At 28.3% G+C, this 14,028-nt stretch overlaps 1 protein-coding gene across 2 annotated transcripts in view; it reads left to right on the forward strand.

The window, feature by feature from the left end:
• LOC117176728 (insulin-like growth factor-binding protein 7) overlaps positions 1-14,028 on the forward strand; it is a 164,112-nt gene that overhangs the window by 101,981 nt on the left and 48,103 nt on the right. For both annotated transcript variants that reach the window (XM_033366993.1, XM_033366994.1), the window contains exon 4: positions 12,662-12,886. In XM_033366993.1, coding sequence (XP_033222884.1) covers positions 12,662-12,886 — 225 coding nt within the window. The remainder of the gene's footprint in view (positions 1-12,661; positions 12,887-14,028) is intronic.

Genomic DNA, 14,028 nt, shown 5'->3' on the forward strand with positions numbered 1-14,028 from the left:
TTTGTTGTTGATATGTGAAGGAATCAAATCATCTCTTCTGCAACGAAGAAGAAATATATTTTGATTAGGGGACTTAGCTTTTTTCCTTTATAATGTAGACCATTCTTTCATAAGAGCCGCCAACCAATATCCATATGTGAAAGTGAGAAATTGGAAAAAAAACCCCGTTCGAAGTAAAACATGTTGATAAATCAGTCTCGACTTTGTATTTATGTTAGATCAGTCAATCAGTCGTCGATTGGAAAGTTCAGTTACAATAAAAACAGACAAATGTTAGTTAAACGTTTCGGTCCTGAGTTTGGACCCTCTTCAGTAAATATTTTATTATAGTCAAAATCTGTGAGACAAAATCACAAATTGTATAACATGATAAAAAATACGATAAAAAATTTAAAAAAAAGGAAAAAGGGAAGTTTGAATTTTTAAGCAAAATATAATACATTTGTTCGTTTTTATTGTAACTAACCTTTCCAATCGACGACTGATTGAGTGATCTAACATAAATACAGGGTCAAAATTGGTTATCAACAAACATTTAACTATTTTGTAGAAAATTCACTTTTTTGTTGGTAGAGAAGTTCTTAGTTAAAAACTCAACGATCTTCTAAAGAAAACAAATTTTTTTCTTGAAGATTAAACTATTTGCTTAAAATTAAAACTGTTTGTGGTTAACAGTTAATTTTTTTATTTGAAAATTTAACCATTTGGTTTACAATTTAACTTTATGGGTAGAAAATTCGTCTGATGGGTTGCAAATCCTACTATTTTATTGGTTTTATTTTATTTTTTGAAAGATCAACTATTCCTCCTATTTTCGTAAAGGTCATCATATTTTTCCTATTTTGAGGGTATTATTTTGAGCTGTGAAGTTTGCTAAAATATGATATTTGTATGTATTGTCTTTTATTTTAGGCGCTTACCAATTTAAATCGAAGAGAAAATCTTCAATTAAACCTGCAAGTGTGGGGGGTTCGTATTTTCAACGTCACACTGGGAATTCAAACTTTCTGCATTGATTCGTAGTGAAGAAGATGAGAGGTAGAAACCATTTTGAAAGTAGCTTGACATAGTTTTTGAGAGGCTCCGTATCTGTTATTCAATCTTTTATTTTCATCTTGAATTTTTCCCTGAGGTATTTTTATCAGCAGAAAGTGCTGAAGCGTTCAGTAGATTATTCAAACGTAGCTAAAACAATTCAAAGAAAATTAGTGAAAGAGGTAGTAAATTAAGAGTGGGGTAGTTTGGGACGTGTGTTGAAATGAAGGGAGGTATACTAAAGAAAGTGAGGGATAATTATCGATGCCAATGTAGGGGAAATTAGAGAAAGGAAATAGTAGTTGTGGGTGTCACAGGAAGTAGTGGAAATTATTAGAAATGAGTGTGAGTAACAAAGGGGAAGGGAACTAAGAAAGGGAAGTGTTAGCTATCGAAGCAAGGAGAGGGAAAGTAGAGGCGGAGGAATGTGTGCGAAGGGTAGGCGAAGAGTAAGGTGATAGGTGGGAAGGGAAAGTATAAGAGGAAATGTAGGAGAAGTGAGTGTGAGAGGAAGAGGTGAAAATGGTTTTAAATGAGTGTGAGTACAGAGGGGAAGTGAAATAAGCAAGGGGAAGTAGTGGATTAGGAGTGCGTGTTAGAGGAAGTAGTGGAAATGAATAGAAATGAGTGTGAGTAAATACTCAGTGCAGTGAACTAAGGAAGGGTGAGTGGAGAGAGAAGAAATTATCCGAATGGACAGCGAAGAGTGAAGTGATGGGTAGGACGGGAAAGTCTTAGAGGGTGAGTAAGAGCAGTGAGTGTGAGAGGAATTAGTGGAAATGATTTGAAATGAGGGTGTGTAGTGCAGAGGCAGGGAACTAAGGAAGGGTAGTGTACGCTCTGGAAGCAAAGAGAGGAGAAGTAGAGGAGGCGGAAGTTGTGCGAAGGGACAGCATAAAGTAAAGTGATCGGTGGGGAGGAAAAGCATGAGAGGGAAAGTAGGAGAAAGTGAACTAAGGAGGAGGAGTTTAAGCTATGGAAGCAATGCAAGGGCACTGTTTTTTTTACTTATAACTGGACTAGTGAACTGCTTTGATCCTTGAAAAGTATAAAATATTGAAGTATAGAATTGCGATCGACTTGAGGAAGTAGAGCGATGAGTAAAGAGCTACGTATATGAAATTTTTTTTATTTTATTTCTTTTACTGATAGCATTTGCCATTCGATTAAATAGAGGCTTCAGATAAAAGTGCAGGAAGGTTCTGAATAAAAGACTTTTCAATTCGACAATAGATTATTGTTTTTCACATTCACTTTTTTGTCGCCCTTTTTGAACGACCAAATATGAAGGCTTTCAAACTCGGTCAATATTGTTTCTTTACTTCTGGAAAATAATAGAAAATAATTTACTCAGACGGGAACTATTGATGGTGCAATTAATTAAAAGAAAAGTCCATTAGTTTTTACTGGCAAATAAAATCAACTGGTTTGTTCAATGTTTCATGAGCCTCAAGAAAAGCCGATTGGATTACCGAGTAATTGAACTTTAAGTATTATTAAATATTCACCTCGGCTTGAAAATAGGCCCTCATTATTTGGATGCTAGATTAAATAAATTGGAATGCAACATTTTTCTTGAATTGTGGAAATGATAAATACAAATGCCTGTTTTAGGGTTACTATAGGTCAGGAAATTACAGAAAGTCAGGGAATTTAAAGCTTGTTAGACAATTTTCGATAAACTGACGTTAAAGTTACGATAATTATATTATTTTGTTGCAAATTAAACCATTTTTTTAGTTGAAAAATCTTTTATGTTGGTTCGAAATTTCCTATTTTTTTATAAAAAATCACGACTGCTTGGTTGTCAAGTAGTCAACAAATATTTTCTTGAAAATTGGTATTTTTTGGTTTAATGGAACTGTTTAAAAAAAATTAAATTCCTTTTTAATTCAAATAAAAGATTTTACATTTTTACTGAGAACTGTTTTTTTAAATTCATTTCGTTAGTTGATAATCTATTATTTTAGTGAAAAACTTATTTTTTTGATAAAAATTTTAATTATTTTATTAATAATCATTAATTTTGTAATTCATTTTTGTAAAGAAAACCTTTCTACAATTTAAGAAATTTAAATTAGATTAAAATCCAAATTAAAAATCCTATTTAACGTCCAATAATCAAATTTATGCAAACTTCTGTTAAAAAAACAAGAATCCAATGACCAAATTGGTACCACAAAGAATAAACAAAAACAAAAAATTGTATTTCCAACCACATCCCCTTTCTTCTCTTTTTCCTTCTTTCGTCTTTTTTATTTTACCTATCATCAAATTACAATAAAATAGCATTCAAAATGAAAATAAAAAAATAAATAAAATTGCATTATCAACGTTTCGCTACTCTTACAGTACCCTTATCAAGGCAAGAAAAATTTTTAATTCTTTCTGCCACTCCGATAATGTAGCTGTCTATCGTACCGTCGATGACGATAGCTACTTTGAAATTATTGATGAAATAAATAAAATAATGCAATTTTATTTTATTTTTTATTTTCATTGTGAATTTGATTTGATTGTAATTTAATGAAAATAAAAAATAAAAAGACGAAAGAAGGAAAAAGAGAAGGAATTGAATGTGGTTGGCTCTTTCCTCTTTTTTACTTTTGTCCGAATTTTTTATTTTATTTATTTTTTTATTTATTTTTCAGATTACAATAGAATTTTTTGTTTTTGTTTATTCGTCGTAGTCCAAATTTGGTCGTTGGATTCTTGTTTTTTTTAATAGGAGTTTGCATTCAAACTTTTCCATGCTTGGTTGACAATTTATCTTCTTTACGTTAAAAGTCAACTATTTCGTTAAAAATTAATCTTTTGTGGTAGATAATGGATCTTCTTGATGACTAATTTATATTTTTGGCATCAAATCAATTTCTGTGCTTAAAAATTTAACTATAAGTTTACGCATTCCTTTAAAAATTAAAACATTTGGTTAAAAATTCGATTGAAAACCCATGTATTTTTATTGAAAATTAATCTTTTTTATCAGAAAATTAATCTTTTCAGCTGCAAATTAATCTTCTTTGTTAAAAATTGGTTTACTTGTCTGAAAATTAGTTTTTAAAAATAAAAATAAATTTTTTCGATCAAAAATTTAACTTTTTTATTTTTTGTTTGTCGAAAAATTGATTGACAATAACTTTTTTACTGCAATTTGAACTATTCTCTAATGTTGAAAAGTAATCTTTTTTGGGAGAAAAATTATCTCATTTATCTAAACTTAATCCTTTTGTTTACAAATTAATTTCTTGGGCTGCAAATTGATCTATTTTGTAGAAAATTAGTTATTTTCTGTTCTTGGAAATTAATTTTTTAAACTGAAAATGTAATTATTCTTTTCCTGTTAATAAATGTTCCATTTTTGGTTAATAATTTGTCTTTTTTATTTAAAAGTTAAGGTTTTTTTTAACATTCATAATTTTAGATAAAAATTCATTTTTGGTTTTTGTAAATTGAACTATTTTCTTCAAAATTCTTTTTTTTTGTTTTGTTTAATAACATTTTTTAGTGAAAATCAGAATAGTTTTTAGTGGAAATCCAACTTTAGGTTATGATCATGTGTCTAATCTGAAATGGTTCTTTTTAAACAAAAATCATCAGATATAATTCCAATCATTTTGGTTTAAAATAATGAAATTTACCAGCTTGAACAATTTTTGCTTGTGCTTTTTGACGAGAATTGACATTTTTGTTTCAAAATCATTAGATTTCACAAACGATAATAATTTTCTAACAATTTCAGATTACTTTGGTGTTTTACTTTGACACAATTTTAAGTAAAGTTAGCGGTTTACAACGGAAATCGATAGTTTTAATAAATAATCATTAGATTACAAAAAAAAAGATTAGGATTTTTATCATTTATAGCTAAAATGAACGGGGTTTCACTCAGAATATCGATATTGATTTTGAAGATTTACAATTTTTAGACAATTGAAGGTTAAGTTAACATTCTGAACTAAAAATCGATTTTTTTAAACAAAAATCATATATTTTTTCAAACAATTTATAAAAATGAGAGGTAAATTTTATTTTGCTTTGGTATATGAATGTTTTTTTTCACTTATGCAAAGACAGGCTTTGTTACAATTAGAAACGTTGCCTGATTCTACTCGACAAAGTAAGCTTTACATAAACCTCGTTAAATGCAAATGAAAGCATAAAAGAAAAAAAAAATGCCTTTAGCAGCGTACATGTGAAATTTTTGTGTGCCTGAAAATAAATTTTTTTTATTAAAGAGGGTCATTTTTGCAGCTATTTTTATTTTTCTGAACAAGCTTTCATGTTTCTTTGATACTAGAGTTTTTAAAAAAAATTTTCCTTTTAATTTTCGATTTCCCGTCAAAGTGTGCTGTATTTAAAAAAATGCATTTATTTATACTCTGCTCTGTTAAAACACTATTGAAACTTTTTTTGATAATGCAACATCTTACGCGACATAATTTTAAGGTTAAGTGCAGTATAGAAATAAATAAAAGAATATTTTGATGTAACATTCAAGGCTTTCTAAATATTTTGTTAGTCACACAAATATATTAATTACTTTATAGAAAATAAGTATTAGTAGTTTGTTTTTAAACCCACATAAATATAAATTTTGTAAGATTCTTGAGAAAATTAGAAAAGATTTTTAAATATTCCAGATGTGTCAAAAAATACTATAGCAGAAAAAAAAGATTCCACAAGATTTTACAAAATACTAGGAAAAAATTCAGCCTTTTTAAATATACTTTGCACTTTCAGTAGATTGGAAGAAATAAAAAATATTTTATAAATTTTCTGAAATGCTTCCAAGTTTAACATTTTTTTTAATCTATTCAAAACCTCTTAAGTTTCTAGAAATATTTTTAGTTGACTCGAATTATTCTTGAAGTTTTAAAAAAATTATTGAATATGTGTAAAAGTTGCCATAAAATCTCTCAAATTCGTCTAGGAATTTTAAGAAAATTGATTAATTCACTTGGAACCTTTTAAAATGATCTCGTCAAATCTTCTAAATAGTCCCTCAGTTCACTCAATTTTTTTAATTTTCTAATCTTGACAAATTGAAACATTTTGATTAAAAATCTTCCAATTTTTTCAAAATTTAAGGAAAAGTTTCGAAATATTCTTCAATTTTCTCTTAAAGTTCACTTTTCAAAATAAAAAAAACTTCACGTGAGTCCTAAACTAGGACCCAACAGAGATTTATGTATAAACACCTTCGTAAAATTTTAATAAATTTCACGTAGAAGAACATTATTCGAATTCAAAAGAATTCGGTCCATCAGAACCTTGCACCTTTCAACGTTTCGGTGTGAAGAAACCTTGCGTATTTTTAAATTATTTAAATTTTGCGTCAAATTTTTTTTTCAAATTTTGTAGATTTAGATTCTTCTTTAAAAATTTTATAAATCTTTTGAAATATTGTGAAATCTTTTTGAATATTCTCTTCAAATTAACTTTTCGAATCTAAGTACTTCTAAGTATCGTTTAAACTTACCTAAAATCTTTTTAAAAAATCTTTAAAATCTTTTATACCTTTTTTTTAAAAGGTTAGGATATAATTTAAAATGTTTTTTAACCTTTTTCAATTTTCTCGTAGAGCTTATGAAAAAAAAATAATTTGAATTTTCCCATTAATCTTAGGAATATTTTTTTCTTTCTATCACGCCTTACAAAATTGAGTTTACCTAAAATTTTTGTAATCCTCAATAAACTAGAAGAATTGTTTTAAAGTCTTCCATATTCTTTTCCCACAAATTTTGAAATCTTAAAAATTTAACGTTATTCTTGTAAGGTTGCAGAAAGATTTCACAAATGTTTAAAATAATTTGTAAGTATTTCCAAGGCTTCAAAAATTTGCAAATATTTTAACAAGCACACAAAATTTCAAGAATTTCAAAACATTTCAATGATTTTAAGCGATTTAACCATTTTTTTAGATGATGTCAAGAGATTTCACAAAAATGTTATATTCAAGTGAGTTCAAACCAATAAAAAAGATTTCAGAAGTATTTCACAAGTATTTCAAATATTTCGTAAGGATTTCAAAAGATTGGATGAATTTTAGATTTCAAAAAGGGTACAATACATCTGATTTCAAAGATTTCAAAACTTTCCCATGATTTTAAATGATTTCAAAAAGTTTCAACAATTTGATTGTATTTCAAAAGATTTCAATGATTTTAAATAAAAACAAAAAATTTCACAAACTAAGATCAAAGAACTGTTTTACAAATATTTCTGAATTTTAAAAACATCAAAGATTTATAACTATTTACAAAAATTTTTAGAAGATTTAAAATGATTTCCCCAAGATTTTAAATATTCCAGGGAGTTCAAACAAATATAAAACATTCCAGAATGATTACACCAATATTTCAAAGAACTCATAAGGATTAAACATTTAAAGAATTTTAAAGATTTCAACCAGGAACCAGATTGCACCAGATATTCATTGCGCACCAGATTTCAAAGATTTTTTTAAACATTTCGAAGATTTTAAACGATCAAACAATTTTGTAGACGATTTCCAAAAATTTCAAAAGTATTTTAAATATTCGAATGATTTCAAACGAATACAAGAGATTTCAAAAAGAACTTGTAAATATTTAAAAGTGTTCATAAGGATTTCCAAGCTTTCAAGAATTTAAAGATACACTGAATTTCAAAGATTTTACGAAATTCGTTTTAAGATTCCAAAAAGATTTTAACCTTCACAGCCTATACTGGGTGTATTATACCCGAACGATATTTTTGGCTCGCTATATAGTTGTTTCAGTTCTGTGAAAATATTTATAATAATATGTTGAATTAATCTGATTAATTTTATGATATTCATTTTTCTGAGACTTTCAGCTATAGTTTAAAAAATACAAAATTCCGATGCGTAAATCTGAACCAGAGATATTGAAGTCTAGGCTGATAGAGTTTAAAATATTCTCAAAGATTCCACTACGATAACTTGTATAAGCAAAAAATTTGGAATTTGCTTATTCATCTTTCTTCTTTCCTTATAACTTAATGGTCAATAAAAAATGAAATGACTAATTTTTTCACGTTTATAACAAACGGTTGTTTAATTATTTGATGCAAGAAAAGGAGACCCGGAAGAACTTGATTTCCTGACCTGGAAAATCCTGAAAAGATCTTAAAGTTTGTTCCGAAGAATTCCTGGGCACAAAAATTAAAATGTTTAAAATCTGAATCCGGAGATGCTATAAAATAGTATAGCGGACACCCCTAAACAATTTTTTTGAGGGATAATAACAAAAATTTTATTCTGCTAAATAAAACTTTTATGCATATGCACTTTTTTGATGTTAGATTCGGTTTTCAGCTTTATGCCACTCCGATAATCTAGGTGTCTATCATACCGATGTTGACGGTAGCTACTTAGAAATTTTTGATGACATAACTTTTTTAATTGTCTACAAACAAAGTTAGTCCCTGGATATTGTTTACTATGATTTTTTGCTTGTCCCAAGATTTCGGACCAAAATATTCAGTAGTTTGGACGTAAAGCTGGGAAGAATTGTAACACACATAACCTCAAAATACACACACAACAATCAAATTTAGCAAAATGAAATTTTTAAAATTATTTCACAAACGAAGAGTTCGGAGACATTCGTTGGCATGTTCGCTATCATTCTCCAAAATTTCAAGACAAAATCTTATCCTTCCCTCCGTTGGGAGTCGAACCATAGAACTTCCGCTTGTCGATCGGGTGCTTTTCCTTTAAGCTACTAGAGAGATAGAAAAAAGAATCCTTTTTCAGAAATACAGGCATTATTTTGCCAAGTGTCACAAGTCAAATTTTTCAAGATGTCTGTATTATCATCAGAGAATAACAGATATCCTTAACGTCTTTTCAGACTAGATTGTGCTATAAATAAAATTCCCCCTTTGTTAAATTAAATTTTTTCGGGAAAAAGATATTCTTCTTCGTTCCACTGGGAAAGAAAATTTAATTCATATCCCAATGTAGTCTGAAACGAATAGGTTGAGTAATCCTTTTTCGGAAATACACGGATTCTTTTTCTAGGTGTTACGTATTACATATTTTAAAGGAATCTGTTTTATTATCAGAGAATAACATACATTCTTGACGTAGTTTCAGACTAGATAGATCTATGAATTGAAAAATTTTTAAATTAAATTTTAACACCTGGGTCAAAATCTCTCAAGTGTGCCACTTTAAAATCGATAGTTCTATTTTCAATGAATTTATACAGTTTTCGATTCGTTTTTATATCAAAATAGCTCCCCTAAAATATGTTTGCAACATTTAAAAAAAAGTTATCAACAATCAAAGTCCTTAATCATTTTTTTTAAAAATGGATTACTCGCGAACGGTTCATCGACATTCAATGATTGAGTTATAAAAATTTTTATTACGAAGTATATTTTACGCTAAAAAATTGTTTGGTAGCAAAAAACATTTGTTTATTGTTTAAATAATCGTTTGTTTTAAACAATTGAAAACTAATTAAACTTCTCCGCCTGTGAAAGAATTCTCCTACGTTCCAATAGATTCTACAATCTCTTCCGAAAATTTCCGTTAAAAAAATTTTGTATTTTGGAGCAGTTCAAAAGTTATTGATTATTTTGTGACCGCGCTCCAACCTCCAGCGCTGGTCGAACACGTTTGGACGCAATAGTTTTATCTTCAACCAAGTGTAGTGAAATTTTAAACCAAGAAGATTGATTTTATACCAAAAAAGTATTTTTCTAATAAATCGGTTCAGAGATTCAAACTACTAGTTGAATTTTAAACCCAAAACGATGAATTTTTAATTTAAAAATGTAGTAGTATTCTAAATTTAAATACCAACTACTACATTTTTTTATTGAAAATTCATCTTTTTTTGTTTAAAATTCAACTATTAGGTTGAATGTTTGAACCAATGTGTAAAAAAAATACTTTTTTTGGTAGAAAATTAATCTTCTTGGTTGAAAATTTCACTATAATTTGTCGAAGATTAAGCTATTTTATTAAAAATTCAGTTTTTGTGTTGAAGCTTCATTAGTTCAGTTAAAAAATAATCTTTTTGTTGAAAAAATTAATTTTTTGGTTGAAAATTATTTTTTTTTTATATTAAAAACTAATCTTTTCAATGATAATTTGACTATTTAATTTTTTTGGAAATTCACATGTTTGGATTGAAAATTCAACTAATTGTTTGAATTCTTAACCAACTTCTACAAAACGATATTTTTGGTTGAAGTTTCATTTCTTTGGTTAAAAATTTATCTATGCTTAATTGAAAATTACACCACCTTATTCTTTTATTACAAAATTGTTCCCCTATTGCTTGGCTTAAGGTTGATCCACTTTATTAAAAAATGCATTTTTTTAATAATGCTTCATTCTTTTAATTGAAAATCCATCTATTTTGTGGAAAAGTGAACTATTTTGATAATATTATTATTTTTGTAAATTAATCACGTTAACTGAAAACTTAATCATTCACCTTTTGGTTGAAAATAATTTTTTTTTTTAGTTGATAATGGATCTATTTGGTTGAGAATTCATCTTTTTCATTGAAAAAATACTATACTCAATATGATACACTCCATAATTTTATTCAAAATAATGTATTTTTCAATTATTCCCCTATTTCTTGGTTGAAAGTTGATTCACATCATTAAAAAAATCATTTTTTTACATGTATGTTTATTTCTTTTGTTAAAAATTCATCTATTTTGTGGAAAAGTGAACTATTTTAATAATATTATTATTATCTTAACTTCATATTTTTAATGGAAAACTTCACTATTTAACTTTTGGTTGAAAATCGATTTTTTTAGTCGATAATGGATCCATTTGGTTTAAAATTCATCTTTTTTAGTAGAAAATTAATCTTCTTGGTTAAAGATTTATCTTTTTGAATGAAAAATTATTTACACACGGTAGAAAGTTAAACCACTTGATTAAATTTTTTTACATTTTTATTCATTAGAGTGTAATGTAATCGTTCAAATTTTCGATCTCTGGTTTTTAACGGATCTTTAAGTTTCGGCACTCACAGAATCCGAAAATCAGACAATTTTATCGGTGTCTGTCTATATGTCTATATTTCCAAACAAAATAAGAAATTTAGAGCATTTTAAAAATTTAAAAAAAAATGTTTTTATGATCAAATATCAAATATATTTAGAAACTATGTCAGTTAAATATTTCAATTAGACCAAAATTCAAAAAGTTTGAGCTTTTTCAAAATTCGAATAAAAATTTGTTATAATTTTTAGACATTTTTGGCAAAATTTTTGATACTCTTTAAAAAGAAATGCAAATTATTCTCATGGCATTATTAAATTCGATAAAACTTCAAAAAGTTATATGCTTTTCAACATTTTGAAAATTTTCTAAAATAGGAAAAAAAATTTTTTTAATAGGTTAAGAAATATCAATCCAAATTTCTATTAGATGTAAAATGTATGTTTTTCGAAACTATTATCATGAAATTTTTTAATTAGACAAAAGTTCCAAAAGTTGGATCATTTTCAAAATTATGCAGTTTTGATTCTTTAAGAGATCCATAAGTTTCAAAGTTATTTTTAGTAGATTTCAACAAGATTTACAAATTATCTTGATGAAGTTTTTAAAGTGGACACGAATTATCGAGCGCGAAGCGCGTGTTTCGTAATTAGAGTGTAATCGTCAAAGCCGTAGATGCTGTGAGAACCTTCTTTAAAATCAAATCGAAAAAAATTCAGTTACACTTTATGGGTGTAATTCCTTAGAAGTTTAAATCACAGTTTTCGATTTAAGTTATAGTATTTACAATATTTGAAAAAATTTAGTTGAAGTGTACGCATTAAACGTACGAAAACGAGCGCTAAGCGCGAGAGAGTACCCGCGCGCCCTTGGCGCGCTCAAATATGGGACAAAGCGCCGCGCGCGCGCAACGCACAATGAGAATGTGCACGTGCAGCGGGCATATTTTTTCATGAAAATTTATCATTTCAGTTAAAAATTCGTGTCATATTGTACTCAATATGATACCCACGCGCATCCGAACGTGCTCGACCAGCGCTGGAAGTCGGAGCGCGGTCACAAAAAAAGAATAACTTTTTAACTACTGCAAAATACAAACTTTGTTTCACCAAAATTTTCGGAAGAAGGTTTTTTACTACCGAAAATTTTTTTACGGTAAAGCATATTTCGTAATAAAATTTTTCATAACTCAATTATTGAATTTCGATGAACCGGTCGCGAGTAATCCATTTTTGAAAAAAAAATAATCAAGGACTTTGATTGTTAATAACTTAAAAAAAATTGTGCAAAAATATTTTAGACGAATTATTTTGATATAAAAACGAATCGAAAACTGTATAAATTGATTGAAACTAGAACTATAGATGTAAAAGTGGCACACTTGAGACATTTTGTCCCACCTGGTAAATTAATGTGTGTATTTCTGAAAAAGGATTTTTCTTTCGATCTATCAAGTAGCTTAAGGGAAGAGTAACCGACCAAAAATCGGAAATTCTGTGCTTCGATTCCCAGAGGAGCGAAGGAGAAGACCTTTTTAAGGAAAAAATTTAACGAAAAAATTGTATAAAGGGTTAAAAATGGTAGGAAATGTGAAAATGATTAAAATTTGAAGTATAATTTTCTTTTGTCTTTAATTTTTAGAGATCCCGGGTAGATGGAGGAGGCACTGTCCGCATGGCCCAAAATTGTCCGAGCCAGGATGTAATCTGGTTGGCGAGGGAATTACAGATGCAAACGGAAATGCAGTAGGTGCTGGCAAATGCGTTTGCGGACCTTCCGTGCCCTGGTGTCCAGGGGAAGCTGATCCCTATGTATACAGGACACGACACGAATGCAAAATCAATTTGGCGGCGAAAATTGCTTACGGTAAGAAGATGCGGATTTATACTTTTCAATATGGACTGCACAAATCGAAATCATACATACATACATCCATACATACATACATACATACATACATACATACATGCATACATAAATATATACATACATACATACATACATGCATACATAAATATATACATACATACATCCATACATACAGTTTCTTGTTTTTGATAAGGGTTTATCCGTAAAATTCGTTACCAATTTTAGGATATTTTTTAGTTGAATTTTCTTAGAAATAGTTGAACTTTAAACAAAAATCTCAACCAAAAATGGAAAAGTTACATTTCTATTTAGAAAAATTATATTTTAACAAACAAAAAAAAGAATTTTTTACTAGTTCAGTTAAACCGAAAATGAAGATAAATTAAAAAAATATATTCATTTTATGACCAAAAATATGAATTTTCAACAAAATCCATAAATTTTTAACAAAATAGTTGAATTTTCAAATCAAGTATAGTTCAGTTCTCAAAGAAACAAGTTAAACTCTCAACGAAATATTAAAGATATCGTATTTAATGTGTGAATCTTCAATCTAAAAGGGGGAATTTTTAATAATAAACAGTTCAATTTTCGAATAAAGAATATAACCCAGTTAAATATGTAGTTAAATTTTAAACCTATAAAGATTAATTTTCACTAAGAATGTGATTTTAAACCAAAAGAGCTTCAGTTTTCACCAAATAATTCAATATTAACGAAAAAATTAATTTTTAATACAAAAAAAAAACAATTTACAACTGCCCGTGCAGAAATCTCCCGATGTCAAACGTAATACCGATCTGGCCCTGATCGGATTTCCCGATCTGGCCATGATCAGTAGAACTCTGTGGTCCATACCTGGGCCCGATCGGGCCAAACCGATTTCCTACTGAAACGCTATATCCATGCGCTCGCAGAACTAGTGCTGCTTGATTTTTCTCTAGTAGTGCAGTGAAATTTGTATACATACGAGGGTAGTTCAATAAGTCCTTAGAATGAAGTATAAAAACAATTTTTTTTGGGTAAATTTTTTTTTAAATTTTTCTACATAATCTCCTTGGAGCTCTATACACTTGGTCAATCGCTTTTCAAGTTTTTTTAATCCTTCAGAAAAGTGCGTTTTCGGAAGTTCCTCAAAA

This window comes from Belonocnema kinseyi, chromosome 7, assembly GCF_010883055.1.
Source record: "Belonocnema kinseyi isolate 2016_QV_RU_SX_M_011 chromosome 7, B_treatae_v1, whole genome shotgun sequence".
Classification (NCBI taxonomy): Eukaryota; Metazoa; Arthropoda; class Insecta; order Hymenoptera; family Cynipidae; genus Belonocnema; species Belonocnema kinseyi.